At 44.6% G+C, this 27,211-nt stretch overlaps 2 protein-coding genes across 3 annotated transcripts in view; one reads left to right on the top strand and one right to left on the bottom strand.

The window, feature by feature from the left end:
• Positions 1-985: 985 nt before the first annotated feature.
• UPK1B (uroplakin 1B) overlaps positions 986-27,211 on the top strand; it is a 35,896-nt gene continuing 9,670 nt past the window's right edge. The window contains exons 1-8 of one of the 2 annotated variants that reach the window (XM_032679463.1): positions 986-1,051; positions 6,281-6,368; positions 6,919-7,119; positions 8,659-8,733; positions 9,452-9,574; positions 9,871-10,050; positions 10,836-10,919; positions 11,562-12,938. In XM_032679463.1, the coding sequence (XP_032535354.1) occupies positions 6,300-6,368; positions 6,919-7,119; positions 8,659-8,733; positions 9,452-9,574; positions 9,871-10,050; positions 10,836-10,919; positions 11,562-11,612 (783 nt within the window). In that variant the 5' untranslated portion in view covers positions 986-1,051; positions 6,281-6,299 and the 3' untranslated portion in view covers positions 11,613-12,938. Of the gene's footprint in view, positions 1,052-6,280; positions 6,369-6,918; positions 7,120-8,658; positions 8,734-9,451; positions 9,575-9,870; positions 10,051-10,835; positions 10,920-11,561; positions 12,939-27,211 lie in introns of those variants that run through there. The other variant, XM_032679461.1, reaches the window with a different exon arrangement.
• ARHGAP31 (Rho GTPase activating protein 31) overlaps positions 19,206-27,211 on the bottom strand; it is a 60,238-nt gene continuing 52,232 nt past the window's right edge. The window contains exons 11-12 of the mRNA XM_032679460.1: positions 26,620-26,918; positions 19,206-25,722 (exon numbers count right to left, since the gene is read on the bottom strand). Coding sequence (XP_032535351.1) covers positions 23,257-25,722; positions 26,620-26,918 — 2,765 coding nt within the window. The 3' untranslated portion in view covers positions 19,206-23,256. The remainder of the gene's footprint in view (positions 25,723-26,619; positions 26,919-27,211) is intronic.

The following is a 27,211-nucleotide window of genomic DNA, read 5'->3' as shown; positions in this document are numbered from 1 at the left end:
ACAATGTTAGAACTATTTCAGTTCTCACTAATTTCACACAAAATATTTTCCAGGATGGCTACCAATGGGATATATGCATGTTATTTTCATGCTTGTTTTTGACTTGTGAAGGCTCTAACAACATGGAACTCCCCTCACCCTTCCCAAGCCCATTATTTATTTGGCTGGGTTTTGCAGCAGTAGATGAGGAACACTGAGCACAACCACCTGTGCTTTTGCCAGAGATGTGTTCAAGGCTCCAGAAACATGAATCATGGCTTTTGGAAGATTTGGACTGGAATGAGTGAGGGAGAGGAAGGTGAGAGACATTCGTTTTTTTGCCGTGTTCCTCAGCCTTAGTCCTTCTCAGTTCATCACAGGTCAACTAATATATATGTCTGTGCTTGACTTTGCTCAGTCTTAATAAGACTAAATATGTTAAAAATCCAGAGGGCCCAAGGAAATGGGATGGTCTTCCCACTTTTTGTGTTATCCACAGTGTCTTGCAGAGTAGCCAGTGCTTACACTTCTGTTTCCAAAAAAATTCCCAAACTAAATAAGATGAAAATGGACCCAACCCAAAGCACTGGATTTTTTCCCATGCAACATAATTAAATGGAAAATTAAAATTAATTTAATCTGTTTCTATTCAGTGTATTCTTCTTATACTCACGTTCAAATAGCAGTCCAGTAATCTTTTAGTCTAGCAATACTTACGTCCTTCCAATTTACCCATCATGTTTAAAGTTCAAGTACCTCATATGAGTGACTCATTCATCCACCCTTTCAAGAGTATAATAATAGAAATTCTTTAAAGCTTTGTGTTTTCAGCACAACAGCATTCCAATACGATCTAAGAATCACAGAGACACCCTCTGGTCCCAGGAGGACTGGGGAACAGGTTTGGCTAGAAAAAAAGTTTTACTCATGTGATGGGCACCCTACCAATCACACAGCACGTTCCTCAAGCGACCTGGGCTCCTTAAAGCCCAGCGGAGGTGGGAGAAAGGGGCTTTGTTGGCTTTGCAGGTGCGTTGGGATTTCTGCTGGGAAGCATCACAAGAAGAGAGAGGTGAGTGCCTTGCTTTGGTCATCATCTTCCTCTTAATAAGGCATGTGAGCCATAAGTGTCTGTTAGGAGAAAAGACAGCTCTTATGTTTAATGTCTTTTATTTTAGTTCCTGGACTGTGTTTAGTATATGAGAATCTGGTACCTGGATAAGATTAAGTGCAGTAAATTATCAAGTATTTCATTTTTCTTCCTCTGGCTTCTCTAGCTCTTTTAATTTGTTTCATATTTTTTCTCCTAAAGACTGGGTAGGAAGGAATGGAAAAATTAAACCTGTTGTAAATCTGAGTGTAAAAGAAAAAAAGAAAAAATGTTGCAGAGGAAGATGAATCTTGTAATTCCCTCTCACTTGTGAATATAGGAAAGGAAAAAAAACTCTCTTGTTTTGGCTCTGCTGAACTAATAAGGGAGAGAGGAAAAACCTACCTCCCAGCACTATTTCCGAGGTAATTATGCTTGATGATGATTTACCATCCACTCCACTGTTCACATAGGCTTCATTTCATAGCAATCTCTCTCCAAAGGAAACTTAATTAGTCTCTGACCCCTTCTTGATGCCAAGCTTTGGTTTTGCTTTATTTTTCTCCCTGGTAGCACAAAATAACTGTCTGACTCTTCCTTTTCGGAGTGTGGTTGACTCCTAAAATACAAGCAGTTCTCTGTCAGAGCTGGCTGCACTTTGGGGTAGGTGGAACATTGGGAAAAGTCCGGAGGGGCAGGAGGAGTGCACGAGTTTGTGTGCACAGGAGGTGTTTGCTTTAAAATAAGTAAACATATGATGAATTGATATTTGCAAAGCATTTGATTTCTTACAGCGCATCAAGTACAAGCTCATCATTAACATATTAAATTACATCCTCTTAAAACCTGCGTAACTCTGATGATGACCCAAGCACTTGGAAAATACCTCCTTTTTAAGTCCCTTAGGGGCTAAATTTTCCACTGTAACTAATTAAAAAAAAAAGAAGTAGGTTTATCGCTTAATGCATCAGACTCCACAGCAGGTCCGGGTGTGGGCAGGTCTGTGGCTCACAGAGGCTTCCCACAGCACTGGTGCTGGCACTGGCACAGCACCTCCAGCAGCGGTTCCACCTCGGTGACTTCTGTCCATCAGCACCATAGGACTAGCCCAGGCATCTCCCTTCTGCCTGTGGAGACATGCTCTCCCCCAGGGCGGGGTGAGCACAAGGGATGGGAGGTGTGGTGCCCGGGCCTCTGTGCTGGAGGGGTGTACAGGCAAGGACCAGGTTTCTGCCGTTGAACAGCTGGGTTTGCTTAGTTGCGCTCGAGTGGTACAGAGCCCTTCAGCCGAGGCGTGCGGAGCACATGAGTAATAAGGCAAACGCGTCCTTTGTCTCTGCCTCCTTGCACCTGGGGATGGGAATGCAACGCCCTGCACGGGGACGCTGAGGCAGCAAGGGGTGATGTGAGGCCCCTGTAAGCCCCACCACCATGCTGAGAAACCTCCATGAGCAGGGTTTAGAAGCAAATAATACTCACAGAGGTGGTTTTGGACATGCCTTTGTCACAATGCTTGACAAGCACCTCAAAACACAAGACAATCAAAATGCCACTGGCTTCTGCATGTGACAATGCCAAATCAGTTCTTAACCTGTGGCTTTTTTGTCAAGAGGTGGAATAGAGCTAGGCTAAAAAGGGGAACTCATCTGTAAAGCCGCTGAAATCCTGTCCTGATCTATAGAAATAGGGTATGGAGGCTTCAAAAGATGAACCAGCCCAATGTGTGTGAAGGGCGCACTACAGAGCCCAAATTCCACTTGAATCCAGGAACTACTGGCAGAAGGGCTTCCTTTCAAACCCTGTATGAGATTATCACCTCAAACGCAAGGGCAGAAGCCATCCTCTGCAGAAAGAAGCTTCCTTTTCATCTCCCACAGTTGTGCTGCAGGTCTAACAGAGCCCTTGTGAGAAGAAGAAGTGAGGAGAGGTCAAGAAAGCTCAAAGGGCATGGAAGAAGCAGATCTGTCTGCAACTTTTGGAGGAGCAGGGGGAGGGGGAGGCAGGGCTACCACTGCTCCTGAACTCGAACAGGCTCAGCTGGACCCAGGGAGTGTCAGGAGTATTTGAGGAGTCTGAGTGGAGAGGAGTGGGGAAAAGTTGCAGTCTGGGTTGAGACCAGTACGTCAGAAAGAGGAAGAGATATGTGCTTCAGAAGGGATATAGGGTTTTTCCATACAATGAGAAAAACAGACACCTTTCCAAAGCTGCTTGGAGTATGAAGCAAAGTGTCTGAAGTCTTGAATACCTCAGCTAAATTGCAAGGTTTTTGGGATGTGCTGAGAAACACTGGGTCAAGGCTGAAATCTCAGGACCTGGCTGCTTTCTTATGTGGAGCTTTTGGATAGTGGTTGCAGTTGAAGCTCCAATTTCCTCTGGGAGTTCACAGAAGCCCCAGGAAACTGTATTTGGGTCATAAAACTAATCTTAACCAGCCCAGGAAGAAAGCTCCTCTACCTCTAAATGCATTTGTGTCCACAGGCAGAGGCTGATGCACCTGTGTCTCTGGGGGTTGGGAGGAGGGCTGCCTACCAGTGTCACACCCAAGTTGTTGTCAGGTCACATCACAGTTGTTGTGAGTCACATCTCTGTGCAGCTTGCCTTGGGTGAGTTGGCCAAGGTTTGCCTCATGCCTATGTACTCATGTACCAGCACCTAGTGCTGTACTATCTGCTCTTGCTTAATGCAGCTTCCCTCTGAGGCACGAGGAGCAGATAGTAGGTGGAAAGCTCCAGATCTTCCACAGCTTCTCCTCTGGGGCCTGTTGAAGGATTGGCTCTCCAGCTGCCCAGCTATTGTCATGGTCTTGGAGTACCTGCATGGTCTCTGATTGGTGATGATGATACTGGACCACCTGAAATGCAGGAGTCAGACAAAGGGTTGCCATATGTGGCACAGGGGAATAAAGTGAATACCAAGTAATGGACTCTTTCAATGCCAATGACTTGAGGTAGAGGGAGAATTCACAGAAATACGGCAACATCATTACAGTGTTTATTTTTAGATCTACAGTAAAGGCTTTTCCTTCCCTTTTCCTCCTCCTGGTCTCTCTGCTTCCCTCCATGCTGCAATCCTACTGGACTTAGTTAAGGAGAAATAGAAACTTGCCACTCTCCAGCTGATACCTGTGTGGTGGTGACTGTGTCCAGTTTTCTTCACAACTACAGTAGCCTAAGAGATGGGCTAACCCCAGGAGAAGAGGATTGCTTTCTCCAACTCGTGTGACTGCAGTAATAGCTGCCCAAGGGGAGGCAGGAGTAAGCTGGGCTCTGCCTGCCAAGGAGGAGAAGAAAGCCAGCTTCTGGGGAGGCAAGAGCATGGGCCAGATGGACGACCCACATACAAGGTGTGAGCACTGTTGCTACACTGAAGAGGCATCTCACGCTCAACCATGGTATTTACATGGCAGCTGGAGCAGACCTGCTTTTCAATGTGGTAGTCAGAGTTCAAGTGCCTGCATTTGAGCAGGAAAGATTTTCTTGCTTTTTGGACTGCTCCCTGGCTTGTCATGTTTCTTATATTGCAATAACTAAAGGCTTTTCTAAAATCTCTGGAGTTTGCAGCACACAGGTCCATGAGCCAGACAGCAATCTCTCCAGCTTTCAGATGAGTAGAGGACCAGGATCCATCTCAGGTTTGCGAGAATGTGCAGTGCTGTATTGCTGAACATGTGGCCAAACATTGCTCAGATCCAGATTTGATCTGCAAAACAGTTTTTGTGACCCCCTGGACATACTCACTGGTCAGGAAGTTTGGCAGTGACAGAGCTTCAGGTTGACCTCATGAGCTTGCCATTTTCAAATACAGAGCCATACAGCTTCATATATATTGGTCTGGCCTCCAAACACCTGTTTGCGACTAAAAATGGCTTCTCACCCTAGAAATAATGGTCATGCCTACACATGCTATCACAGGAAAAGAGAAAATATTTATGTGCTCTGCTGGTATAATGGTGAGAGCACTGGAGATGCCTCTATGCCTAACCCTCAAACCACTGCAGAAAGAGTAGTAGGAAATACCTGTTTTCCATCTGTCACTGTTGGAAGTCTTGCATACCCCAAATAGGGCAGCTGCTTAGGCGGCATTGTTAGAGAGGTCTCACAATTCTCTGTTCCTCGGGAAAGTCCCCTTCATTGACACCTGTGTCTGCTTATATATTCCCACAGCTTCTTTGAAGAATCATAGAGTCAGTGATCCCAGCAAGAGACACACAAGTGCAGGTACTCTGGCAGAAGTAGGATGTTAAAGCTGCTTTTCCTGTTGTCTGCTTAAGTTGGGCCGACTTCAGCCTTTCTTTCTGGGTTTATATTTTCTTAACCACCTGGCAAATGCAGCTGTCTCTGGGTTTGGGTTTTTTCCCTCCCCCTCTCCATGCAGACACATGTTCCATCCCTTTGAAAGAAGGACTTCATAGGAGCTGGCATTTGAGCTTCTTTCTCCAAGAGGTCTCACAGCACTGACTAGTGCCTTTATGCTCCTCTCTCTGGAAGGGGATGAATTTGACACGGGGCACCTGACTCCAGACTGCAGGATATAGCATTCTCAGGAATTTGGTGGGAACGCTACTTGGCCTGGCTCCCATGAACCAGCTGCAGCCTGAGCTACTCCCTCCCTCCCTCCCTCCCTCACACCTGACATGCGGGGCTCAGCCCCAGTTTCCAACATGGGTGGGATATGGGCTACCCTTAGCAAAGTGCAGCCAAGCCCTGCACCAAAGGTATGTGTATGGGATACAGCTAAGGCACGGTGCTTACCAGTTCAGTCCCATGGTAGTGAAACAGCCAGCTGGGTGGACAGCATGTTCTGGAATAACACTGGCTCCTTTGGAAGAGGAGTGAGGTGAGGGCACTGAACTTGTCCACTGTCCATCTCGATGTAGCTGGTGTTTCTGGCTAGGTGGAAATGCAACACCATGAGCTGAGGTTGGCATGGGTGCTGTTGTGATGATGAAAACCCTACCCAAAACAAAGATGAAGACATGATGCCCTCAAAGTGGTCCCAGTCTTATGTAGCTCAAGTATCGAGGAGAGTTTGAGTTATCGGATTAATACCTGGGGAAGTTTCTCCTCTGAAACTACTATGAAGCAAAGGGTGAGAGGTGTACAGACAGGCTGGCAAGTTCTATCTATCCTTCTCCTCAAGGATAATTTCTATTTCTTTGTGAACCATATTGTACTGGTGGTCTAACTGAAGACTGTATTTGGCTTTTCCTAGGTTGCATGAAGAACTAAAGATGGCAAAAAGTGAGGACTGCATACAGATTTTGCAGGGTCTATTAGTCTTTGGAAATGTGATCATTGGGGTAAGTGAAGTGGAACAAGTACGGTGGAGGCTTCCTTCCAGTATGACACTTCTTAAAAACAGCAGTTTTCAGATGTGAAATCCTTCTTCAAGTGTGAAGTCCACACATAAATAGTCCAATAAAGTGTGAGAGAAGAGGAAAAGGAGAGCTGTTCTAGATGATCAGTTTGGTGGGAAAGGGACAGCAGGGGCTGATCCAGAAGACCAAGGTAAGTTCTAGGGGAAGAGTCCTAGAACTGTCATCAGGAGATGGCTAACATCTTTCCAGCCACCTCTCTCCATATAATGATGGAATGGTTCTGTTCATTCTTTCATAACAACATCCTCAGGTCCTAGGCCAGACCTCTCAGGTCTAGGCAGGGTGAGATTTGCCTGCAGTTCTTCTGTGAAGACACAACACAAGAAATTGTAGAGCTGGGTAGAGGAGGAGTTGAGTAGCTCCCATTTGTCAGGCAATCAAATGAAAGGAAAACAGTCTATGCCTGCTTCTGTCTCTCCTATTTCTTTAGGGAAGCTTGATCTAATGCATTTCCTACACTTGTGCTTCTCAGATGTGTGGCATTGCCCTGACAGCAGAATGTATCTACTTTGTGTCTGATCCACATGGTCTCTACCCTCTGCTGGAAGCCACGGAAAATGATGGCATCTATGCTGCTGCCTGGATTGGCATCTTTGTTGGCTTTGCACTGTTTGCTCTATCTATCCTTGGTATCATTGGAATCATTAAGTCAGACAGGACCTTGCTGCTGGTGGTAAGTATAAGAAAGTTTGCCTACCTATTGCTATCAAACTGAACAAATGCTGCTTAGTTTCCCTGATCACTTCAGTAATCAACCAATGAGCAAAGACAGCTTTTATAGCAATGAGGAGCCAAAGGTTCTTCTTGGTCATGGCTGTGGTGTCCCAGAAAATTACCCCTGTGAAGATGCATGCATAAGAAGATCCCAGACCAGGCTGAGGGAATGGATGGAGGTGGCCACAGTGGAGGTTTAAGCTGACTGGCTTGACCCTGACCTTGCCCTTAAGCAATGCAGAAGCACTTGTGCAATCACATATATCTGGGATGTGGTTTAGATCCTTGTTTCTCCCCACCCCTTACTGCTTTTCAGCTGCCATGCACCATTCAGTTTAGGAGCTGATAAGTAATTATTTCTGTACAAGGCATTAGTAAGTGTCAGTATACTAAATATGGATGCAGTTGAGAACATTAGACATCAGCAGGCAGGCAGAAATTACAGGGGTGGGGACAGAGATTTGGATAAGCCGAGGACAATGTTAAGATGTGAACAAATCTTTGTACAGTGTCTTACTTAGTCCTTTGGTCTGGCCAAACATTAGTGGCAAAACTTAGCTGATGCTTGTATGAACAAACGGTGGAGCTGAAAACTCTTGAATTGGCTCTCTCTTGGATTATTGTGGGGTGGCAGGGTGTCTGTTTTAGACAAGAGGCACTCAGAGATCTGAACTCTTGTGCCAGGGAATTTGCCAGCAAACAACTGAGGAAATAGAATTCCCTTAACTCTGAATTTTGGTGTCTTGGCTAAATCCCAAAGCTCTGATTTGAGACATATGAGAGGGTACAAGGGACAGAAGCTTGGATAAGAAGGAAACTTGAACAGAGATGAACATTATAAAATGTGAGAGTAGAAACAGACATGAGAACTCCAAAGGGAATATGGAAAATGTTAAAGGGATTGTGCAGAAAAGGGAAAAGAAGGAGTGAAATAGACAATGAGAGGTGACCCTTGGAATCTGTTTTCGTGAAGGATCTTTGCTCACAGTGTAGGAGTGTTAAGGAAATCTGATGATGAAAAATCAGGAGGATCTGAATGATACCCTAAACTGCACCTTCTGTTTCCCCAAAGTACAAGTTCTCCTGCTAGGAGTGAACAGTTTCTTGCTGAAAAGCCTATAGCTGTCAAATGGAAGGAGAAGACATGACACAAACATGGGTTGCCAGTGAGTTGCAACAAAGAAAAGGGCAAATGTTATTCTAGGACATATCAGGCAAAATATTTTCCATAAAGGCAGTGTAGTCTTAATGCCATGAGGTCCTGATGAAATCTTATCTGTGAGATGGGGAACAATTCCAGCCATTTACCTTCAAGAAAGCAGATTGCAAATTGAAACAAGCACAGGGAAAGGCTATATGAACATTCAGGGGCACAGAGAGGACTGAAGAAACTATGACAGCCTGGCCACCTTTACCTTGAGTAGGGTTTCAGGTTTAATCTTGAAAAAAATGCGTAACTGTTTCTCTAAGAACTAACTCTGCTCTCTGTCTCACACAGTACATCATTCTGATGCTGATTACTTTTGCATTTGAAATGGCTTCTTGTATCACGGCAGCAACTCACCGAGACTTCGTGAGTATTTCTTTCCTGCTGTATTCTTTTAACTGCACTGGGAAATGCAGTTCTAGGGCACACAGTTGTCCTGTTCCATGTAGTAAATGGCCTATGTGATAGTACAGTGTAAACTCATAGGACTACTGCTAAGCAGAAGACAGCCCTACAGGGAAAGACTCCAACATCATTATTCTAATCAAGGAAATAACTTTGTTTTTTCTAACATAGTTTTGTTATTTTTAACATTTTAAAATGTTTACAACCTTGCAGTTAAGGAAATAATAGCGTGGGTTAGCTGAATCATCAATACAGTGTTTAGTCTTTCAGCTACAGACTGATTAATCTATTATACACGTCAAAGACAAATCTTCAGTATTGCCTCAGGCAATGTTACTAGTGAGAGAAAGATTACATGGGTTATTGAAGATATTGGTGGAGAGCAAAATGATTTGTGGTTCCAAGCAACATATCAAATGCAACCCATAGCTTCTGCACATCTCCTGTGGTCTGACATCTGGTAGTGCCTGCTTAAGATCTATATCTTTCTTGCTCCTGGTCCTCAGATCCTGCTCTTTATTCTCTTTTGTGTCAAACCAGGGTAGAGGCAGCATTCCTGTTCTTCATCAAGACACTGAAACAAGCAAACAAACCCTCCCCAAATAACCCTATATTTGCTTTACATGGCTACTTATTTACATTGGTTTTGCATCAACCAACTGTTGGTTTTTTTCGGTAGTTCACTCCAAACCTCTTCCTGAAGCAAATGCTGGAGAGGTATCAGAAGGCAGAGCCAGCTAATAACAATGACAAATGGATGACTGAAGGGGTCACAAAGACATGGGATAAACTCATGCTTCAGGTAATAATAACAATAATAAAAGTCACTAATTACTAAATGCTCTGCAGGTCTGGAATTTCAAGTCCTTCTTGGGGCCGCTCAGTAATAAAGAGGATGGCATCTGCCTTGAACCTTAAAGAAAGTTCTGACATACTCCCCCTTTTGCTTCTTTATCAGATAGACTGTCATAGGCAGGCACTTCAAAAATCTCTCCCATAAATCTGTAGTTAATGCCTAACCAGCCATGTGCAGTGTCCAGACATGTGTGGGGCTGTGGCCTGGGCCCATAAAGACTATTCTCTTCTCTCACCCTGCAGAACCATTGCTGTGGTGTGCTGGGCCCCTCCGACTGGCAGGAGTACACGTCTGCCTTCCGCTCCACACACAACGATGCTGACTTCCCCTGGCCACGAAAATGCTGTGCCATGGATGCCCAAGGGCTTCCCGTCAACCTTGATGGCTGCAAACTTGGAGTCCCTGGCTATTATAACAGCAATGTAAGATACTCCCTGCTTTTTCCAGTTAATGTATGTCAGTCAACAATGCCTTTCTGGAAGGGAAAGAAACTGTGAATAGCCTTTCTCCTCTGCTGTAATCTCTGGGTTTCTCCTTTCTTCTGGAGCAGAAGAGCCTGGAGTGGAGTCCTGGCCACGTTGCTGAACACAGGATAAGGGGTTTTTTTTAGGATAAAGACTTTCCTGATGAATAGAGAACTATTAAGAAAACTCTCCCAATGCCACCAGAAAGAAGTGACATCTGTAACATGTAGATGGACAGCAGCTAAATCAAACTTAGCCCAAAGATGAGAGCATATAATATGAGCAAATCAGCAGTTCTTCTCCTCAAGGTAGAACTTTTCAGTAGACTAGCTACTAATCTATTCAAATAGGTTGCTGGGTCATGAGCATCAGCTTCTGCATTAGCATGCATTTCTAGAAGGCATTCAAGCTTCCAATTTTGCCTGTAGCTTCTTAATTCTAGAGGTCAATTCTGTGTCAACTGTGTTTGGTTATCTAAGTGTACTTGGCAAGTGGATGGCACAGGAAGTTGTCCTTGAAGTGTCTGAGATAGATTTCTGCATTTGGAGCTAGAAACAGGTAGGTTATCTAGAAGTTGTCAATAAGCAGTGTAGCTCTGGCATGGTTTTTTCAGACCCTACGAGATGCCCAAATTGCAGTAGGAGAGGAAGATGTCACCTCAGTCTCTCTCAGAAGTGGATGAACTTCTTGCCTTGCAGTAAAAGCTCAAAGCTGGTATTGAGTCATCCCTGGTTGTCTTACAGGGTTGTTATGACGCTATTTCTGGGCCAGTGAAGACACATGCCTGGGGTGTTGCCTGGTTTGGTTTTGCCATCCTCTGCTGGACTGTAAGTACTTTATATTTGCCTTTACTTCCTCTTCTCTTTTCTTGGTATTCCACGCCCAGCTGGGTGGAGGTGGATGACAGGACTGACGCATTTAAAATGTCCATAGATTATCGTATTCTTTCCTCACCTATCTGCCTGTAGCCTGCTCCACTAACTGCTACGTTTACAAGTTCTCCTCCATTCTGGCTTCCAGAGGTGAGGAACTAGATGGCTTTCTAGTCTGATGAGTCCTGCCGCCATCTCAACAACACAACTCAGCAAATACAGCTTGCAGATACTTGTTTGTGAAGGGTATTGGATCATCTAAACAGCAATCACGATAGATAATTCAGTTTGTAGTTTGAAGACTTTGTATGAATGTTTTAAGTACTCTTAAAAGTAAACTCTCAGGGTTCAGCAGCTTCGAGAGATAATCCCTAGTAAGATGAGTGATACAGTCAGATAGTTATGGCTGCGCATATCTTCTTTCTTCACTGTGTAGTTTCTGTGCAGATAAAAAAATTTAAGCTTCCTCTGCCTGAACAAACTTTGCTTTTCAAGAATTTCTTTTGTCCCTCCTAGCAATGAGACTAAATGAGGATGGGGGAAAGGTGGAGAGAAGGAAATGGGAGCAGAGAAACTTTAGTAGTCTTGTCTTTTCAGTTCTGTGTCCTCCTTGGTACCATGTTCTACTGGAGTGGAATTGAATACTGAAGGCCCGGTGTACTCAGTGCTGTCCTGAAATGCCGTGTGGAACTGCGTTTGTCTTCTGCTCCATTCTCCTTGTGCCATGGAGGATTTGAAGTTTTCCCACTACCTCTCCCATATATACTTTTGCCCCTCCAAAACCTGACACACAGAACTGACTGCAGGAAAGAATCTTCTTGTCCCTCCTTGCCCCTTGTTCTGCAGCCTTTATGTCTCCTGGCTGAGGCACAATCCTTCTTTCACGGTGCAAGAAATCCTTGGAGCATAAGATAAGAAGTTATCTGATTTGTTCTCTGATGATATCGGTAAAGAAAATCTCCATATACACTTGCTGCAAAACATGGCTCTCTAAAGTAAGGTTGAATTTAAATTGTAATGCTAAAGGCTCCAGCAAGGGCTATGTGAGCAAAGCTGTAACCTCTTGTGACCAAAACTGTAACCTCCCATGACCAATAAAGATGGATGCTGCAAGGGAGAGGACTACAGACCTCTCTAATATATTTTATTGTTCAGCTTCTCTTCCTGGTCTCTGTCACCCCTTGCCTTAGAACAAGGCATATTTCCTGAGAGTTTTAGTGTGTCAGCAGTAGAGACATGTCACAGAGAAAAAGTGTTGCTAGTCAAGCCCAATAAAAGGCTAGCTCACTCCTCAGCAATATGCTGCCTATAAGCAAGCCTACCTCCTGTTGCTGATGAAACTACTGCAGGTACTCCTACCTTCAGAAGTGCCAGTCCAGGAAAATCTTCACTTCCTGACAAGCAACTCCTTCAAAAAGCTCTTCTGTACTTCACACAAGATTTCACACATCTACAGGCTAGAATTCATGCAGAATACAAAGGGTCTTGTGCTGTTGTTGGCTTTGCAAAAGTGGCTGTCCCATGCCCCTAGTTTACTGTGCTTCTTGCTTTGGCTACCTGTATGTATATGGTTACATCTCCTATGTAATTCCCCTTCCATATCCCTGGATCAGGTAGGCCATAAGGCAAATAATGGCAATGAGTATCTCTTGTGAAAAATGCAAGCAAGGTGCTAACTGAACCAAATCTAGTCCTTGCATCAGCACTTACAGTTCTCTGTCAGTTCAATAGGGGCTGCTTATTTTGGCCCGGACTTATCTGCTGTCTTTCCTAGTGAACACTTCAGCAGTTAAATGTATCATGAGAAATATGCTCCTGTAGAGGATTTTAAGATGAATCCTTTGGAAGTTCTACTGGTTCATGTCCTGACACTTGCCACCTGCTTTGATTCTTTGTTTTTGTATATTCACCAAAATACTAATTAAAAAGAAGTGGAGGTGAATTTTTTCTCTTGTTCAAGATGGTGTGTTTGGGAAGGGGAAATAATAAAGGTCTGTATCTGGGACGTCTGGGGCAGGACAAAGGCAGGCTTTAATGTCCTGTAATGCCATTCTGATGCATGGTGCTACAGAAACTCTGAATAATCCTTTGCTAGAGTGCTGGGGAAGAGAAAGAGGCACATATGAGGATGAACAGCTTGAGGAAGAAATGTGGAACTGCAACATAGAAGTTTTCTGTATGAGTGTGCCTTCAGAACTGAAAGTCCTCATGGTTCAGCCACTCCCCTGGCTCAGTGGAGTGGTGACTGTCTTGGAGACCCTGGACCCTCAGAAATTCCATAAGGAAATTAGTCTTCGCTTTTTTTGTGAGACGTGAGTCATGAACAGACCATGTAAGCCATGTATGTCAGTGGTTAGAGTTTGGTTTTGAAGGTGAGGAGGGGTGGTAGGATTGGGGTTTTTTTGTGTCTATGCTGCTGAGAGCTACAGTAACACCTAAATGTAAAGAAATCTTAAGAGAATCAGTATCTGCCCAAATTAAGGAGCAATAGCAAAGACTGAGTTCTCTGCTACTTGACATGAACTGCAAATGCCTGTCAACTGCAGCCAGCAGAGAGGAGAGAAATGGGGGAGGAAGGACAATGCAGGCACACAGCCTCTGTCCTTGCTTGGCCAAACCCCTCCAATAACTCCTCAGCCACGGCAGCCATCGTGGATAGAAGCACTCCTGTGTGAGGGCCTCTTGCTTGAGTTATTTCTGAAACTCAAGTAGCTCTGCAAATGAGTGAAATAACTGGCTATAGGACTTTCTAGAGACTAGTAGTGCCTTCTGCACATGGATGTCTCTGTCTCAGATACAGCCGGGAAAAAACTTTTAGGACTGCAGAAGCAGGTAAGTTCAAATATTATTTTCCTTCTCTGGTCTTTGGCTTCAGACCGAGGGGTTTCTTCCTTTCTAATGCATCTAAATGTGGCATGATTATAGCACTGCACTCAGTATAGGGGAAAATGCTGCAAGATTTTGCAGGAGAAAAGAGACTGAAACTACTTTAAATAGACTATTTCAGTATTAACTGCTCCAACCAGTTGCAAATGATACCACTGACCTATTACATAAATGGCAGCTCAAGTCAATTAAGTTTGGGTTCTGCACATTTGTTTTCTGCTTCCTAAGCCTTTCCCTCTCGTTGCACTTCATGATTCATGTTCTCAAAAAATAAAAGCAGTAAATAAGTGATCCAGGCAATGGTGGATCTATGCAGACATGCCAAACATGGCTCAATGCAACCAGAAAATGCCAGCTTTATCCATCCTGAACTAAGGAGGAAGGAGAAGACTGGACTGATGGCAGAATGATGTTGAGCAGGGTAATGAAAAATCCTGCACAGCTTTTTCTGGTTTTTCAGCTTCTGAAGGTTGATTCCAATCTCTGCAAGTTCATTGGGATGCCAGAGGGAGGGTGAGGAAGGGATGGAGTCCATGACAGGAATGGTGGTGAACAGGTTTATATGTCGGCTGAGACTTGTAAAGAAATCTTGGTCATTCTCGGCTGTTTGGATTGTGTCCTGAAGGTATGGATGTATGTGGCCTTCAGAGCAGGCAATATGCATATGTGCATGAAAACTACTGAACAAAGACATCCTGATAAGATAGGATGAAGAAAAAATCTCCAGGTGGAACTGTATGGTTTGTTTGCAGATTTGCTCTGAGTATTTGTTCTCTGTAGGAGTGATTACTCACAGTTTTCTCTTGGCAATAAAAATGCATTTCAATCCTCCCATGGAGTGACCAAACATATTTTTGGATTATTAATTTATTGTAATATTCCCAGCTCTGAGAAATCAGTCTTGCTGAGAAGCATCCTCTGTTCAGACATGATGAAGTAACGTGGCCTCCAAGCCAACAAGAATCCCGCATCCTCATCTGCTCCTCTCCCATGTAGTCAGAAATGTAACCTGATGTTTTTCACACTGCCAAACGTTTGTGGCTGACAGTACTGAAGGCCTCTGTTGCTTCAGGCAATGAAGCAATGAGAGAGTTGCCTTTGCATATTTTGTGCCTTGACTCCCTTTTTCCAGCAGGCTTTCCTACCCCTTCCACCTTTCCCTTCACTTCTTCTGCATGAGATCTCTTTGCACAGCCTCTCTCAGCCTTATTTTAATTTACCTTGCTGGTTCATGGATGATGTACAATGACCATTATGTACCATGCTTGCATCTGGCTGCGATCTCATTGTGAAAACCAGGAACCAGGCTGCCGGTAGTGCTCGGTATCCTCTGACTCAGATGATTTATTCCCCATCCTGCTCACTGACCTGGCATCTTAGTTTTTCACATTCCTTGCAACAGGGACTTGTGCCAAGCAAATGTTTCCTGGGACCAGGAATGACCTAAAACTAGCTATAAATGAGGCCTCCTACCCCCAACGCTTGGCAGCCCCGCCCTCCTTGACAACTGGGGAAAGCCCCTGCAACATGTGGTATGCTGGGAACCTCCTGCAAGAACTCTCCCTGTAATCTCGGCCATCTATCTTTAGGAGGCTCTGCTGCAGAGGAGTTGAGAATGGCTGCTGAGGGTTAATCCTCAACTGGAAAAAAAGGTAAGGGTGTTTCCAACTGTGTTAACTTGCACCAAGGTGAAATTCCAGTATAGGCAATGTCATCTGCACTTCTTGCACATTCACTAGTTGAGATAAACCCTGTAAGAGAGCTAAGTGATGAGCAGTGAGCTGCTCTGGCTACCCAGGGCTGTTGTTAACTGTGAGAGAATGCAGGACTTCTCTATTTTTCTTGAAGCAACGCTCACCTTTAGCACACTACTGTGGCTGGCACAGAGTCTGGAACCTGTAAAGCCAAATGACTTCAAAAAACTCTCTGCAAATGAGCAGCCTAGTCCTTTTACACCTCTCTTCTGTCTCCACTATCCGATCCTTAGTCTTTAAGTAAATTATCTCACAATGCAAAAAAAACCAAAAAGCCCCCCGAAACTAGTAAAGCAGTTTGAAAGCGCCTGTTTCTTCTGATTTAATCTTCCTGATTCTTACAAAGGAGGAGGGAAAGAAAATTTTACCTGATATTTTTCATACTGGTTCCACTCTATCTTATGTCTGGGTGTTGGAGTTTTTTCCTTTTTGGGTTTTACTTACCTAGAAACTTTCTCTGTTTAATAATTATCATGTGTTATTCTCCTTTCTCCAGAACTGGTTGTTCCCATGTTTGTGTGCTTTGTGGTTCTTTCTTAAGCAGCTACAAAGTTTTCTTTGAAATCATTTCCTCTCACTGAATTCAAATATTTCCTGGTCTTTTCAGATAAGGGATTTAAATTATACAAGTATGTAGTCCCTGCAGCAGATGCGCTATGGAAGAAAAAAGGTCCCATTTTAAGATGGATGACATAATTCCTATGAGTTTTCTAGGTTTGCAGAATGTTCATCTCACACTGCAGTTTGCTAATAAGACATGAGAAAATACCTATTCTGTTTAATTATGGAGTGAAGCAAATATTCAAGTTTTAACACTCATACTGTATCTAACTTTTGAGGGCTTCGCGACTTGGGCAGGTCTGAGCTTTGCAGGTCCCATTCATTTCTAGTCCTTAACACTGAAACACTAAATGCATGTGATGAGGCATGTTCTTTCAAAAGTTTATCCTGCTCAGATGGAAAATTAACTCAGAAATCTCACTGTCTTTCTCTGTCTTGACCTTTATGGTTCTGTTCTTTTTGCTGTTGTTGATGCCTTGTGCCAGTCTCCTTCACTGGGCTAAATTTCCTTCTCTGCACTGCCTGCCTTTTCCTTTGCTGCCAGGTGACCTTTAAACCCATCCAGTGGAATAGCAGCTAGATGTTCTGTTGCCCACAGCTTCTGGACTCTGGGGCACAATGAGGATGCATGAGACACCAGTATCAAATGCTCTTTGGCACTGGGTTAGGTTGCTTCCTGATTAACAGCCAGTTTGGGAACTTGCTTAATCTTGGTTTTGGCTTAGCTGAAAGTATCCAAGATGTTGTAGCTGTGGCTTCCAATACAACCTACACAGACAATTGTCCTAAGCCAGGCAGGCAAAAGAAACTGGGTGAAATTGTGTTCAAAGACTTCCATGTGTTTAAGCACCCTGATTTAGGGAGCAGTGCTGACTGGAGCATGAGCAGGTCTACAGTGTGCCTTTTACTTTCAAACCATGGGAATGCTGTGGGGCACTTTAGGATTCTCCTCTTGCCCTATGGCCAAGTCATTGCTAGATTCTGTGGCACAAAGAATAGAAAAATACTGTTTCTTGTACAGAACTAGTAATTGGCTCTGGCTAACAACAATTTTAGAGTTCAACAAACATGATTTTCTTTCTCACTTTGTGTGCCAGTTGCCATGGTAAGCAGGAAGCACAACCCAGGCATTTCCCTAAAGGGAAACTGAAGTCATGAAGGAGGTAGGAAAGGGAGACAAGCCCTGAGTTCAGCTGCCGAGTAGGAAAAATAAAAAAGTATTTCATTTAACCTAATGATTCATCTGGTTTTTAGGGAGAACAGTGAGCAAGCTGCACTGCAAATACATCCACCGAGGCTACAGCCACAAGAACACCCCCCCCTTCCTTATTTTGTTTTTTGTTTTGTTCCCAGGATAGAAGGGGCACATACTAATAATATTCACTTCCATGCTACAGCTCAGAGATTGGATTAATGAGAGTGAGGGAACTAAATTCATAATTTGCTTAAGTTCTTGCTTGTCCTTTACAAAGCAACACAAGTGCATATATGATGCACCAGAGGCTTCATAGTAACTTCTATTCCAGCTTGGCTTCCGCTATACAAACACTGGGATCCCAAAGTTTTTCCATACTGCACTCTGCATTGCTCTGCATTATTACAGGCAAGGCAGAATTCTGCAGGAGATGTGCTAAATGGGATGACACGGTTGTACGTCACGGAAACTTAAGCATGGTAGAACTAGAAATGGTAAAAAAAAAGATAATTTTACCCTTGAAAATTTTAAAGTATGTCAGGTAACAGTAATTCTACAGAAGACTCCAAGCCCTCACTTCATCTTCAGAGCTGCAAAGCAGCTGCAGTCCTCATAACCTCCAATCAGAGAAGTGTGTGGTCAGGCCCTAACCTCTAATCCCCACCATCCAAACCCACACAAACACAATTCAGTGCCCTGGCCACTCACACAACAAAAGAGGGGCTCAAACTCCATGTCAGAGAAAGACAAAAATGTTTGCACTGCATTCATAAACCAAATCCGGGAAAAAGAAAATGTTCCAAAACATCACTAGGGCACAGGTCTCTTTCTTATGAAAACTCTAGTTTAATCTAATGGCTGAGACCTGGCAAAACATCTTTCTTTTGTGGCTTTTGTTTTTCTTTCCTTTTTAAAAAAAAAACCAAACAATTAGGCACGGGGGCAGGCAAGTCCACACAGAGGAAAAAAGCTTAACAAAAATGCAATTCATCAGAGCTAGCAGGAAAAATAATCACAAACCAGGGTTAGTGGGATTGGGACAGTCCCTTTCACAGTGTCTGACTTCCAGCCCTTCCTTTGACCTGGCAGCAAATAATATTTCAGAGGGGACCAGTGCCCACAAGCACAAGATCTAAGGTCTAGACTGCTGCACGGAGCCCCCAGAAAGCTCTTGCTTCTTGCCATCCTTCCTTTCTGGGGCTGTTACAGTCCTACTCCATCTCCAGTTGAACTCAGTAGCAAGCTTTCCATTCCTTGCTTGTAGCAGAACTAGTTATCACCAAGCCTTTTCATCAATTGAGAGCAAGCAAAACTAAAACAAATAGGGATCAGCTACAGCTTCTCCCCCCACCCTTAGAGATTTTTATTCATTTTTTCTAGAGGTGGAGACAAGCAAAAGGGACAACTGCAAAACCTGGGCATGTTTGAAAGATAATATATGCTTCAGTAGACTGCTTGCATTTTCAAGGACTTGGGAGAAGATTATGGTGGAAAGTTAAATCAGTCCTTGCACTCTGGTCTCCCCTGATCTTATTCCTCCTCTCCCTGGACAAGATCCTGCTCAGCAAGGTGTATTCAGGCCTTCTGCCCACCACAGATTAGCCAGAACTAATTAGCTACTTCGTGGGCAAAAAGCCCACATTTGATCTCACACTCTCAGTGCTGCAAAAGTTGCAGCAGAAAACAGTTCCATGCATCAGCCCAAGTTTCACAGATGTGTAAAATACTATTTACGCAATTCCTTCATTTTAATTACATTTTGTTTTTAATATATTTATATAGAATGATCTTATATATATATAAAAATTTAAAAAGTGTTCACCACAACAGGCATTTCAGAATCAATAAAGAAAGAAAAAAGATTTTTATTGCACCATTTGGACTCTGGATGAGGGAAAATGTGCAGGCTTTATGGATGCTCTCTAATACAGATCTAAGTTCCTTTGAAGCTCTAAAGGTGAAAAAATAAGTACTTCGGTCTTTCTGCAGTGATACCATGAGAAGGACATCCCAGAGGACTGAGATTTATAAGGTAAAACACAGTCCTCCTTTCTGTTTACTCTCCTGCAAATAAGGCAGCTCCCACATGAGCTAACATTAACCATGTCCCTCCTTTCTGTCAGGGGATTCTCATCTTTGCCAGCTCAGCCATTTCACTCTGAGCTACATTTAACAGAAGCTGCACAAACCCCCGACTACATGGGAAGAATAAGTGCAATTTACTCACTTGTCTTCCATTGGTAAAAGTCCACAAGCAACATATGCTGGTGATATGTCATGTCTGGTACTGGGGCCATCTGCAAACTTGGGAATAGCCTTTACACTGTTCACAGTCTCAGGAGAATTGAAATGTACTGCTGGGTCCCTAAAATGATCTTTGTGGAGCTGCAGAGGATGAGCCAGTCTATTTAGTCTTTTCAATACCAAGAACAACTAATGTAGCTCTCTGGTACACAAAACTTCAAATTCTGGGCCAGACTCTTCTCCCATAAATCTAATCTATCCCTCTTCATAATGCTTCACAGATAAACAATTAAAAAACAAACAGAACTACAAACAAACAAACAAATAAACACAAATCTCAAAACAAGGAGAAAACCCCATAAATCCTTTCTTAGAGAGATCAGGACTGACCCTAAAACTGACATCAGGGATAGCTTAATGAAGTTGGATCTCAGGAAGCTCCTGCCACACAGTCAGCACCATTCAGTGGGAGATGGCATCTGTCTTCTGGTTCTGGCCAACTATCAAACTCTGGTCCTTCAAGCTGACTGCAACTACCAGTATCAACATGGATCCATCATCAAGCATTACAGACTCCGCAGAAGGCTGAGTCTGAAGTTGAGAATCGTGACACCTGTCCAACGGTGCACCTTGCAACTAAGCATGTACTTTCAGCTCTGCAGGACCTGAGGCTTTATCTGAGCGCTCTTGGAACATCTGCTGAAGGCTGGAGATGAAATTGTAGATAAGAAACAGGATCAAGCTACAAAATAGACATATCATTACAGCATCTCTGCTTAATTAAAATCCAGGACCCGGATCTGAGTTCAAATTCTGAAACATCCTTAAAAAGTATGGTCTGGATACAGATTTTACTTGAGGTTGATCTTTAATATTAAGTAAAGATTTCTAATAATTTTCTCTTGCAGGAGTTTCACCACTTATGCCAAAAGCGCTATTACTTACCGGAATGCTGTTAAGAGCTGAGACAGTGTATTATATACAAATTGCCAGACCTCATTTCTTGTTCATACATCAACTTATATGAGAATAAGGAGGGAGGGAAAAAGTGGTTTCAGCATGCCAAGGTTTCATCACATTTTCTTTTTTCTTCTGATACATTATTTTGTGAGCTTCTTTAGCTCTCTTCCAGGTGCCTTGGCTGTCAAAACTTCTAGGAACTCAGAGAATAAATCCTTGACCAAAGTAAACTATTTTGTTGATGCAAAAAAACCCCTGGGCATCATTTCCACAACTTTGCCTTCCTCTAAACTCTTACAATACCTCATATCTCACTTTCCCAAATCATTTGCCATTAACCCAGCCATGGTGATTAAAAGCTTTCTCATGAGGCAATAATAAAGGCATTTGGGTGCCATGTTAATGCAGCCTAGAGCTGTGCTAACTATAAGGAGCATGGAGGACTGGCAACTCCCTGATTTTTATAGGAGGCTGCACAGGCATCTTATGGTCTGGGAGTAGAATTATACAATTGTCATGAAGCTGCATATTCTGGGCCTGCTGTCCACAGGTTGCCCAGCTAAAGCATAGGCTGACATCTGTGAGAGAAAATGGACCCAAACAAAAACTCCAGGCTCTCATCTGGTTTACTATTCTCCCTTAACAAAACCGACAGCATGGATTTAGTTCTCTGCTCTGTTGCCTCTTATATGGCATTATGCACACATGAGGAGTACAGTGGGGAGGATCAAAGACTGCAACTGGTGACAGGGAAAAGCCCTCTTGTTTTTTCACACTCCCTTTGCATATGGCAGGAGAAAATTCTGCTGAAGATATATTACTTGCATTTGTGGACCCAAAACTTCTAAAAACTACTCTGGCACCTCTTCCCGTTAGCAATCAAAGAGTGGAGAGAAAGCATCATACAGACTCAGGGCCCTCCAGCCACAATAACACTAATAAAGTGACAGTCAGACTAGGAGCTCATGGGTTGAGTTTACTAACCATTTGAAACTGCTAGTACTTCAGAAAAAAAAGCCCTAAACATACATCCTTTGCGAAATTCTGGCTGACCCTCATTTTGGTGGCTACAGCACTTCATAACAGATGCTTAAACTATAGCCCATGATACCCAACAGAGGGCCTACAGACTCAGACATCTCCAGGAATGATGGCCCCTGTAAGTGCCATTACAGGGACAATCTCAGTGCTGGCAGCAACACCTGTGTACCTGTCTCCTCCATAGTCACTAGTGACACTTAAATTGCAGAGACAGTCTAGGCTGAGCCTGACTTTGCAATCACCCACGGTCACAAATCAGTCAATAGATGAACCTGTGGAGAATGTAGAGTTAGAAGCTTTATAAAGGAAGCTTTAATTCTATTCCCACAGCAGCTGTTGCATATCTGAACCTGTATTTTCCTGTAACATTAATGTTCCCTTCAGGAGAGACTTTAATTCACTTCAAATCTCCCTCTCAGGACTTGTTCATGATCTGTTCTGCAGTCCCACAAATCATCCTCTTTACCACACTTCTAATCAGTCTGAAAGCGTTGAGGTCCAGGGAGGTGACAACCAGCCATACTCTCAAAGGAACAGTGTAAAATCACAAGGAGTGGAAGTTTAAAGGAATAAGAAGCACCTGGGGACATGCCACACAGTGGCAATGAAAGACCAAGGGTCAAAGATATGTCAGTCAGGGTACAAGAGGGCAATAGCCCAAGGACATGCAGATCAGGAGATCCTCTTTCTTTTCTCTCCTGTTGGCAGTGTGGAGCTCAGCCAGAGATAGCTGCAGAGGTGTCACCTGGCTTTAAGCAATGATGAAAATAGTTGATACTGGACTTTGTTATGACCATATCTTGGCTTTCATTGATACCAGCCTGAGAAGTCCCTACACTAGGCAGCCAGCTGCACACTCATTCCTCAGCCACATGGATCTTGTCTACCCGAGGAAGGTGTGGCTGAGCACACAAAACTCATGAGCAAGACTTGGAAGATTAAAAGAACAACTAGGCGTTTCCTGTACAGCTGCTTTCATTCCAGCCCTTGCACATGCTGAAAAGAGCACATCTTTGATGCAAGGATAGAGCTGGGGGCAGTGTTCAGGTTGTATGTTTGTCATTGGAACATCCTTGAGTGTCTCACACCCTGTGTGACTGTGACCTGCTCATGCCAGCTTCACCTTCCCCTTCAGCTATCCCCAGCCTCTTGCACTGTTTATTTACACTGTCTAAATCAAACAGTCCTTCACTAGTGTCTGGGAAACAACGGGAAGAGTTCCTAAACATCTGGATCTACCTCCTCAGCAGATGTTGTGCCCCTGCACCCTGGGCTGCAGTGTTTTGTAACAGGGTTTCCTTCAAGCCCTGTTTTCTAATTATACAGAGATTTATTTTTCCTTTTCTTCCGTAGGGAGGATGAGACTTTCACAGGGCTTGTTAGACAATAAGCATGAGAAAATGCAAGTTCCCTGGGACTGGCTTACAAAAAAAAGAAAAAAAAAGCAGGCAGTGAGGGACTAAGCAGAGGTGAGATAGGGAAGGAAAAGCAAGACAAAGAGACTATGACCTTCCATAGCAAAAAGCTTTGCAGGAAACCATAGAGGATTCAAGTCCATCTTGCACAAAATAACAACAGCAAAATGGCAACAGAATTGGTCTTGGACACTCCCATCCCAACCATCACAGAAAAGGAATAGGAGAAGCAGCTGCTATTCAATCTGCCTCCCACTTCGTCCATCCAGAATCACGGAGCGCCTCTGGGGCTGGTAAAAGCAGCTGGTAGAGGTCTCCAGTCTCTGGCCATTCTTGGGGATGGTCATTTTGTTCCGCAGTGTCACCCCCTCAGGTGTCGTCCGCGAAGTCTCAGACAGATCACCACAAATGGGGCTCAAAGAGGTGGTCTGAGTGGGGCTCCTTATGGGTGATAATAATACCCTGGAGTCTGCTGAAGTGGTGGGGTGGTCCATAATGGGGAAAGGGGGACTGAAGAGAATCAGACTTTGGGGCCTCCCGGGCCTAGATCTATAGGAAGGCTTGGAGAACCCTGATGGCCTCTCTATCTTTGAAGACTGTGGGTTATCTCCAGCTGTCTCCCCTCCAGAGGTGCGCTTTCGGCGCAGAACGGGGGCATCCAGAGACGGGTTATGACTGGACTGAGATGGCTCCAGTGGAGGGCCAAGGCTGCCATGCCAGGGACAGGCTGAGTCCTTCTGAGCTGGGTCACTGTTTTCTTTCTCTGCTTTGGCTTTCTTCTCTGTCAGCGGGCTCTTGGGGGCCTCCAAGTGACTCCATGCCACCCGTGGCGTTTGCCTGATGGTCTGCTTGGCTTCTGCCTCCTTCTTTTCAGCAGGTGGAGCAGCATTCTGAGCCTGCAGGGGCTGGGGGATCTGGGTGTACTGAATCTTGGGCGGTATCACAGGTACAGCTCTAGCCTGGCACATCTTAATCATGAAGGAGGTCCTGACTGCCGACACACTGACGGGGGCAGAGTTACGACGGCCAGTGCTGGCATGGGCCACTGCCAGGTAATCCAAGTCTAGATCCACAGGGGGATTGAAACTAGACCCCCAAGGAACACCTTTACTGGCAGCAGGGCAGTGTGTTGGCAGGGATGGGACAGAATCACTGCTTTTTACTTCCTTCTGCCCATATAGGAGATTCCCAGGGGCAGATGGCACGGACAGGTTCTCGAATGTGAAGAAATCTGGGGCTGGGAGGAGCGAATCCAAGTTGAGGGATGAAGGCCTAGTCTTTACTTTGCGAGGTGTTTCTTCACCTTTATTACTCAGCTGTGACTCAGGGGCAGAGCACAATGCTTTGGTGACAGTCTCTCCTCCCAGGGCAGTGTCCTGAGAGATGGATAACTCCTCCTTTGTGTTCTTTGTCTGTGAAGAACTGTCTGGGCTCTTTTGGTAGGGCAAAAACAGCTCAGGCTTTGAGGTCCAAGGGTTTTCTTTGCTCACATCCACTTTCTTTTCCTCTGGCTCTGAAAAAGGTATTCTGTAGGGTCCTGCTTCCTCAGCTGGTACTTCCTCCCTGCTGAGGGCATACTTCAGCTTCTCAGGTTTTGGAGATTCTTCTGGAGGTCTTGAGCCATTCTCATCTTGCATAGCTTTGCCCAAACTAGAAGGAGAGATGGGTTTTGTTTTGGACAGCTCACAAGTCACTGACAGAATGTCACTGTGTGGTTGCTGCTGATCAGTGGCGTCTATGAAAGGGAATGGGATAGTCCATAAACTCATCACTGTGTCTTTACTGTCCAGGGAGAGGCTGCGACTGAATCGTGGTCTAAGAGAAAGGCCTGTCTCTGCTCTCTGGCTCTGTGGATGAAACTCCTGTATCATCTTCTCCTGAATGTCCTTAGAGGTGGGGGAATGGAGAGGGCTTGTAACCCACTGGTGATCCTCCCATGGCTCCACAAGTTCTAAGCTCTGCACATTATCTGTCCAGGCATCCTCATCATCCTGGTCACCAGCATCCTGGGTTCTGCTAACAGCATGGCCCTCCTTCACCTCTGGGATTCCAGCTCCACTCAGTGCCTTGGAGGAGAATGTGTCCCTTTCATCAGTAGTCATTATCTCTTGCTTCTCCCTCTGGGTCTGGACTCTGGTAAGACCATCCTTTTCTCTCTGCTGCTGGCAAGTGCTATCTTTTTCTCTCCCTGACTCTGGACGTGCTCCTTTGGAACAAGAAAATCCATCATTTGGGGCAATCTTATTAAATTCCGATTGACTATGAATCTTCTGGTCCAGGCTAGGAGCAAGACATTCACTCCTGCTGTCCACCATTGGGTGGTGGTTCTTTGGAGTGGCTGTGCCAGTTGCAAGAGTACTCAGTTCAGGTAGGGCTGAGCCACAGCTCTGCTGTGCAACTGCATCAGACTGGCAGTCATGAGGGCTGTCTTGTCGCTCCATGCTGCTGGCACCAAATAAGGGCACCTGAGTTATTTGTGATGCTCTGCTTGAAGATGTCTGCTCAGCTAGTGTTGGACTCTGCCCTGGACCAGAGGAAAGGTGGTCTGTTTGTACTGAAGAAGAAGATTCGGAAGTTTGGCTTGTCTTGGGGGCAGCTGCTGGCAAGAGCAAGAGCTCCTCTTCAGGTTCAATAATTTTCAGTTCCTGCTGTATCTCTGGCCATAGAGGTTCTAGAAGGGCATTTGCCGCATCCTCCTCAGTCTGGAAAACAAAAGAAATGCCATGACCTGGGAACTCACAACTCTACCAGTAAATACCCCTCAATTTTCCCCAAACAGCCCTCTCAGAACAGACAGGGTCCCAGATGAGCACGTTCATGGGTACAGAAATACAGACACACATACTGCTACCAGTTCAAGGAAGGAAATACATCTATAAACAAGTGGGGTTATGGAGGAGAAGATCCGAGGTGCAGCCAAGAGGAGGTCTGGACAGATGTACTGAAACACTGAGCTGAATGAGTAGCTGGAATATTTCAGCCCATTTCTCAGCTCTTCCCATTCAGGCTCGCTTGGCCTTGCCAGAGAATACGCATTCCCAAAATGCACACAAAACGCGAATGAATAATCTATTCAAGGAGCTATGCCAACAGATCTTTAAATAGCTGTCCAGAGATGAGTATCACTGTAAGAAACTTGGTGAAAAGGCTCTGCTAGAGATACAGAGGAGGCAAAAATAGTAAGAATTTAAAAAAATTTGTGTGCAGCGAATAGAAGAATAAAGGACTGTTCAGGCTGTCCAGGACAAATGGGACAGCAAAAATAGAAGGGAAATTCAGAGACCGTGGGTCAAAATGCTCAGACATCCGGGCAGTCTCACATCTGGAGAGTCTCAGAGCAGACAGATTGTAAGGGCTGAAATTGTATAGTTACAGGAAAAGAAGACCAAAAGGGGACAGTAGGTAGTTATGTAAAGGTAAATCACCACATGGTGCTGTGGATAGAAGTGAAATCAATTCATGGTCTGTTCTTGACCCTGCTTTGCCTAGGCTGTGGACTGAGTTTTCACAACTACAGACACACAATGAAACTTTAAACAACGTCTCAGTCACTACCATGACATGGTCCCCCACCCTCATTCTCATGTCTTCTTGCTTACCACATCTCTTAGGCATGATCCTTCTTCTGTCTTAGCTGTCTCTATCTCCTGTTGATGACAGCTTCCTTCTGAAGAGACATCCTTCATACTGAGCTGTCCTTCTTCTGGGAGTGGCCCCTTATGAAACTCCGACACTGGTGTTTCTTCCAAGGTGGCTCTCTGCTCTAAGGACTCCTGGGGGCTCTTGGTGCTGCTTGTGCAGCTGCTTTGCCCACATGTCTTCTGATTTTCTGCAGCTGGCTGTGGGGTTTCTAAGGACTCAGGTTTCCTGGCTGCCACCAGTTCCTCAGGGTGAGAGCCTGGATCAGAAATGCAAGTGAAAGATGTAACTGTTTGTGACTGAAAACTTGTGTCCCAAGAAAAAGTGGTGCTGCCAAAAGCCAATACCAACTAAAAAAGATGAAGAGCTCCCCTCCAGGCACAACAGGATGTTTCTGGGAGGCCATGGGCACTTCACCAGTCTCTTTGCTGCAATAAACACACCAACCTGACCCACCCTGCTACAGCTTGGTCTCTTTTCCGCCACAAGAGCAGGCTGGAGAAACCTCCATGCCACCAAGCTGTGGGGCACCTCCAGTAGCACAACTGAGGA

The sequence above is a fragment of the Chiroxiphia lanceolata genome, chromosome 2 (genome assembly GCF_009829145.1).
Source record: "Chiroxiphia lanceolata isolate bChiLan1 chromosome 2, bChiLan1.pri, whole genome shotgun sequence".
Taxonomy (NCBI): Eukaryota; Metazoa; Chordata; class Aves; order Passeriformes; family Pipridae; genus Chiroxiphia; species Chiroxiphia lanceolata.
The sequence above is the reverse complement of the archived record's forward strand: the minus strand, read 5'-3'. Positions and strand labels throughout refer to the sequence as shown.